The 6,556-nt window shown below is 60.6% G+C and overlaps 1 protein-coding gene across 2 annotated transcripts in view; it reads right to left on the bottom strand.

The window, feature by feature from the left end:
* LOC311512038 (SPARC-related modular calcium-binding protein 1-like) overlaps positions 1 to 5,588 on the bottom strand; it is a 29,215-nt gene extending 23,627 nt beyond the window's left edge. The window contains exon 1 of one of the 2 annotated variants that reach the window (XM_084613038.1): positions 5,398 to 5,588. In XM_084613038.1, the coding sequence (XP_084469164.1) occupies positions 5,398 to 5,478 (81 nt within the window). In that variant the 5' untranslated portion in view covers positions 5,479 to 5,588. The remainder of the gene's footprint in view (positions 1 to 5,397) is intronic. The other variant, XM_084613039.1, reaches the window with a different exon arrangement.
* Between the last annotated feature and the right edge of the window lie 968 nt (positions 5,589 to 6,556).

A 6,556-nucleotide genomic window follows, 5' to 3' on the forward strand; every position in this document is an offset into this window, starting at 1 on the left:
GCACCACAGCCAGATCAGAGCTAAGCAACACCCCTGAAGCTATGTGATGCAGCTTACCTTCCTGTCCAATGACCCCGCTACAGTTCTGGGGGAACCTCCACCCTGTTACAAATCATGCTTATTTTGCATGCTGGTTGCTTATAAACTGCGGTTTCCTCGTTAAACCACCCCACTCTAATTCCACTGGGAGCTTGCCTTGTTGATGTGCCCAACTGGTGCCCGTCCCTGTGTCTTGGTCTGAGATCCAACCAACTCATGCCACCCGCCAGCCTCGCTTACCAGCCAGTTCGGCTTTCACCAACCTGGATGCTAGAGGCTCTGAGTCTTGCTAGGTGCTCACCAGAACCATGCAGTTGTAACCCACTCCGCGGGGTCTTTTCTACACCCCCCCGGCCTGTGCTGGGGATGGAACAGGCTCTCATTCTGAGCCTCGCTTTCTGCTCTGCAGTCCCCCCATCTGATCCCCAGTCTGGGGCATCACCCAGCCTCGAGAGTCACCCTGTGGTGTACATTGGTGGACAGACACAAAGCAAAAAAAACCAGACCCATCTCATTGTAGCTGATCCCACCAGGCTGTCCCCCGCACAGAGTTAATACACCCCTCATGCTGCCAACCCTGCAAAATTCGATACGCTCCCAGAACAGGAAGGTGATGTGGAACCGAGGGGGTGGTGGGCTAAGTCTATAGTTCTCCCCTTGCCCCTCGTCAGTGCAGCTGAGAACAAGCTAATGGTTCCCTCCCATACTCAGCCCAGAAAAGGTTTTAGGAGACCACCCCCAAAGGGCTTCCCAGATTTAGCCACAATGCCTCAGTTCTCAAGATCATCCCAAGGGAGCAAGTCAGTCCCCCACCGACAGCTGCCGTGGAATAGAACAAGGGCTTGATGTTAACATGCCACACAACTGCCATCTACCATGGGCGGAGAGCAGGATTTGAACCTAGGATCTTCAGCTCACGTAATAGAGAACCGAGCTGGTGCTGCTTGAAGAGCGACTCCCCTAGCCAGGCGCAGCAGTAGGCTTTTATCCACTGTGGACTAGCTGCTAGAGGGAAACACTGCCCCAAATCTCTCTCACACTCTGCCCCCCTCCCCCCCGCGTCAGGCAGATCTGTTAAGCAATGGAGATTCACTACCTTAAAGCAGTATGGTCTACTGGTTAGAGCCTCGGCCTGGGAAGCTCTGGGGTCTCAGTTCCAGCTCTGCAACTGACCTGCCGGGCGACCCGGGTCAAATCACTTTCCAGCTCTGTGCCTCAGTTTCCCAGCCTACTCTTCATCTTGTCTAGCTGGGCTGTGAGCGCTTTGGGGCAGGGACGCTGACTAGGAGTTCGTGCCGCACCCTGCACAACAGGGGCTCCCGTGCACGGCTTGAGCCAGAATCGGAACCCAGCAGAGCCAAACGGGGCTCTAAGGGGAGCGGGACTCACGCAGTGGACAGCAAGAGAATTGGGCACTGGAGCTCCAGTATCCAGCCAGAACAGACCCAGCTTAATTCTCAGCTTCCACAGGCAAAACAAGAGAATACTTTTTTATACAGGGCCCCTTCTCCCCCTCGAGCTGCAGTTGAAGAGTTGGAAGACCCTGCCTTTCCTGCACCCCCATTTCCACAGATCCAATCTCAGTTATTCCCATTCCAGCAGCACCTACAGATCACCCTGCCCTCGCTATATCCCACCAGGTGCCGCGCAGACCCCGACCAAGATCGGCCGCCCTCCCCCCACAGGCGCTGCACAGACATGGAGCAAGACTGTCCCTGCCCTGAAGGTCTTTCCATCTAAATAGCAAGGGCAGCCCTCGTTTGACAGGTGGGGAAATCGAGGCACAAAGACCAAATGACTCCCCCGCCAGGCCACAGAGAGCCGACGGTGGAACCAAGACTTGAACCCAGATCTCGAATCCCTTTTGTTCAAGTGAGGGGGAGAGTTACTAGATCCTTCAAACTGTGGATTTAACAGCATTGAATCCCACTAGGGTTCACTCCACGGGCTGGGAATTTGGCTCTGGTCTTAAAAGCAGCGTGCTCAAGAGCCCAGGCTAGTGAAATCAGCTCCCCAGGGGTGGCACAAGCAGCTAGATAAGGGGTCTCCCAATGGGAAAGATCAGGGAGATTTGCGCCCAAGGGCGGTTGCTTGCTCTGTGCTGGGGGAGTTTCCTAGCTTCTCCTTCTAGCCCGCAAGATGGACTCGAACCAAAAACCAGAGGGGGCAAAGCACAGCCAGCGTCTCACCCAACACGCCTTACACGAGGCCAATTCAGAAGTCAATTACTTCAAGGCCTCGTTGGCCCTCTCCAGTCACGTCCGGCCACTTAGCCTCAGCACACGGCGCATGGCAGGAGCTCCCGGGTCACAGCTGCAATCAAGTGCCAACAGCCAGCCCCTTCTGCACGGGGATCTCAAAGCCCTTTGAGGAGCAGTAAGGCTTGCACCTGTTCTCTTCCCAGAGGGTAGGTAAAAAACATACCCTATTTTGTAGAAAGGGAAACTGAGGCACAGAGAGCAGAAGCTACTTGCCCTATGTCACAGAGCTGGTAGAGAACCCAGGAATCCACAAGAACAACGAGGAGTCCGGTGGCACCTTAAAGACAAACAGATTTATTTGGCCATGAGCTTTCATGGGTAAAAAACCCACTTCTTCAGATGCATGGAGTGAACATTACAGACACCGGAGACAGTGTTTCCACAGAACCCTCTGCACCCCACAAGCTGCAAACACAGAGCTCGCCCGGAGCTCCAAAAGGGAAAGCCCCTCCTTAGCAAAACCCAGGGACCTGTAGGAGGAGCTGAATTTGGGGGAGATCCGCTGGGGTTGCTTTTGCAGGCAATCAGGGTGATGTTCGGGGGCAGGGAGCTGGGCTATTGAGGAGTGAGGCGATCAGATTTTTTTTTCCCTTTAAAGCCCCGCAGGAAGAGGCTGCCCCTGCCCCACAGAGGTGGAAGCTATACGCGCCTCCAGACAGTGTCCTCCGGTTTGAAGCAAAAGCAGCAACCCGCCACCTGCAGGCTTCCATCGTCCCCGAGGGTCACAGGTGCATTCACCGGCTTTCGGCACCCCTACGAGCAAGGCTGGCCCAGGCCTCCGGGCGTCTCAGCGCCCCCCTCCAGGCCGATCCCCCTCCAGTGCCATTCTCTTAGGAGCTTCGATCCTTTTCCGCCAGGGTCTGCTCGGCCCTGCATATGGGACACGGCCCCAGCTCGACCCTCTCGCCGCGCCAACCCACGAGGCAAAGGGAGTTTCTGCCACAGGCCTTGCCAGCCGGGGCTGATCCCCCACCCCACAGATAACCCACCCCAAAAAGCCTGGAGGGGAGCCCCCAGCAGACCCCTCCCCTCCATAGCAGACAGCAAAGCAGCCCTCGAGACTAAATGCTAGTCCTTAAAGCACAGGGCACCCACAGCTACTCCCAGCCCCTCACCCCGCTCCCTATAGCCCTCCCCTGTTCCCTCCTCCTATAGCCAGAACCCACCTCTAGCCTCACAACCATGCTCCCCCATAGCTAGCCCCAGCCCCCTACCTGTAGCCCCACAACAATTACACTCTCCCCATGGCTAGCCCCTAGCCCCCCACCATGCTCCCTACTGCCAACCCCTACTCTCTCCACACCCCATGAGCCTTCCCATACTCCTCTCCCCGCATAGCACCAGTCCCTCATCCCTTGCCCTCTCCCACACCCTCTGCCCCCCCAGAGCCAACCCCTCCCCCAAATCCTTTCCCCACTCTCCTCCCACCATCCCCGTGTCCTTTCCCCACTCTCCTCTCCCCCCAGAGCCAGCCCTTCCCCCATGTCCTTTCCCCACTCTCCTCTCCCCCCAGAGCCAGCCCCATGTTCTTACCCCACTCTCCTCCCCCCCCAGAGCCATCCCCGTGTCCTTACCCCACTCTCCTCTCCCCCCCAGAGCCATCCCCGTGTCCTTACCCCACTCTCCTCTCCCCCCCAGAGCCATCCCCGTGTCCTTACCCCACTCTCCTCTCCCCGCCCAGAGCCAGCCCCGTGTCCTTACCCCACTCTCCTCTCCCCCTCCCAGAGCCAGCCCTCGTCCCATGTCCTTACCTCACTCTCCTCTCCCCCCCCCGGAGCCAGCCCCGTGTCCTTACCCCACTCTCCTCTCCCCCCCCAGAGCCAGCCCCTCGTCCCATGTCCTTACCCCACTCTCCTCTTCCCCCCTCCAAAGCCAGCCCCGTGTCCTTACCCCACTCTCCTCTCCCCCCCCAGAGCCATCCCCGTGTCCTTACCCCACTCTCCTCTCCCCCTCCCAGAGCCAGCCCTCGTCCCATGTCCTTACCTCACTCTCCTCTCCCCCTCCCAGAGCCAGCCCTCGTCCCATGTCCTTACCCCACTCTCCTCTTCCCCCCTCCAAAGCCAGCCCCGTGTCCTTACCCCACTCTCCTCTCCCCCTCCAGAGCCAGCCCCGTGTCCTTACCCCACTCTCCTCTCCCCCTCCAGAGCCAGCCCCGTGTCCTTACCCCACTCTCCTCTCCCCCTCCAGAGCCAGCCCCGTGTCCTTACCCCACTCTCCTCTCCCCCTCCAGAGCCAGCCCCGTGTCCTTACCCCACTCTCCTCTCCCCCTCCAGAGCCAGCCCCGTGTCCTTACCCCACTCTCCTCTCCCCCTCCAGAGCCAGCCCCGTGTCCTTTCCCCACTCTCCTCCCCCCCCAGAGCCAGCCCCGTGTCCTTACCCCACTCTCCTCCCACCATCCCCGTGTCCTTACCCCACTCTCCTCTCCCCCTCCAGAGCCAGCCCCGTGTCCTTAGACCACTCTCCTCTCCCCCTCCAGAGCCAGCCCCGTGTCCCTACCCCACTCTCCTCTTCCCCCCTCCAGAGCCAGCCCCGTGTCCTTACCCCACTCTCCTCTCCCCCTCCAGAGCCAGCCCCGTGTCCTTACCCCACTCTCCTCTCCCCCTCCAGAGCCAGCCCCGTGTCCCTACCCCACTCTCCTCTTCCCCCCTCCAGAGCCAGCCCCGTGTCCTTACCCCACTCTCCTCTCCCCCTCCAGAGCCAGCCCCGTGTCCTTACCCCACTCTCCTCTCCCCCTCCAGAGCCAGCCCCGTGTCCTTACCCCACTCTCCTCTTCCCCCCTCCAGAGCCAGCCCCGTGTCCTTACCCCACTCTCCTCTCCCCCCCAGAGCCAGCCCCGTGTCCTTACCCCACTCTCCTCTCCCCCTCCAGAGCCAGCCCCGTGTCCTTACCCCACTCTCCTCTCCCCCCCAGAGCCAGCCCCGTGTCCTTACCCCACTCTCCTCTCCCCCTCCAGAGCCAGCCCCGTGTCCTTACCCCACTCTCCTCTCCCCCTCCCAGAGCCAGCCCCGTGTCCTTTCCCCACTCTCCTCTCCCCCTCCCAGAGCCAGCCCCTCCCCACTCCTCCCCCCCGGTCCCCGCCGCCCTCGGGTCACCTTACCGGGGACCGGTCCCACCGCAGCGGGGCGGCCAGCGCGGGGCCGGCCAGGAGCAGGAGCAGCCCCCAGCGGAGGCAGGACATGGCTCGGGGCGAGGCGAATCCCAGAGGCAGCTCCCCGGCGCCGGGCTCCCGGTTTATAAAGTCGGAGCGATCCCCCCCTCCCCGCCCCGCATGCCAGGGCTCTCCAGCCGCTCCGCCAGCCACGTGGAGTCACCGGGCAACAACAGCTGGGGGGAGGAGCCACGCCCCCTTTTCTACAAGCCACGCCCACCCCTCCCCCCACCTGGGGGGGAACTTACCCCCCCCCGCAGGCCTGATCCCCTGCGGAGTCTAATGCCCCTCACAGCAGGGGACGGTGACCTGCAGTGGCAGCTAGATAGGGCCGCGTCCAGCAGGTATTTGGCTTGCAGCGGGGTCGGTCCCAGGACGTTAGCGAGCCAAGGCGGGCGAGGTGATCTCTTGTACCCCCCACAACTTCTGTGGGTGCGACGCGCTTGCCTGCTGGCCCAGGGCTCTTCTTCCAGAACCCCAGCTCCAAAGACGGGCTCCCTGTGGCGGGCAAGCTCATCTCTTCCACCAGCAGAAGCTGGGCCCGTGCAAGATAGCGCCTCGCCTGCCTTGGGTCCGTGTAGATGGGCTCTGGCTACAGCGCCGTGGTGTAGACGCAGCCTCCAGCGCTGGAAGTTAATCCTCCTCTTTGAGAGGCAGGCAGAAGGTTGACGGATGACGGAGTCCTGTCTACACCAGGGCGCTAGATCGGGTGACCCTTGTGGTCGCTTCTATCCCTATGATTCTCTCCCCAGCGCTCAGGGGACAATGTTCTTCTCAGCCCTGAGCGCCGTGGCGAGGTTGGTGTAATTTTTAAATGTAGACCAGGCTCTAGGTTAGAGAGGCAGAGGACAGGCAGGGTGGCAGGTTGGAGGGGGATGCTTGGCCATAGCTAGGTGGCACAGCTGGGTCCTGGGCCAGGACTCGGGCTCCTATGCGCGGCTGCGATACAAATAAATGTGACTAATAAGGGACTGGAAGATTGCTAAACTAGATTAGACCAGCCAGCTAGCCCAGCTGCCCATTCCCAAGAGGGCTTAACCTGAGATGACCCAGGCCAGGACTTGGCAGCCTTTCCACACCTCTTAGAGGAACTGGTCTAACGCCAGGC

The sequence above is a fragment of the Lepidochelys olivacea genome (genome assembly GCF_965140295.1).
Source record: "Lepidochelys olivacea isolate rLepOli2 genome assembly, chromosome: 23".
Classification (NCBI taxonomy): Eukaryota; Metazoa; Chordata; order Testudines; family Cheloniidae; genus Lepidochelys; species Lepidochelys olivacea.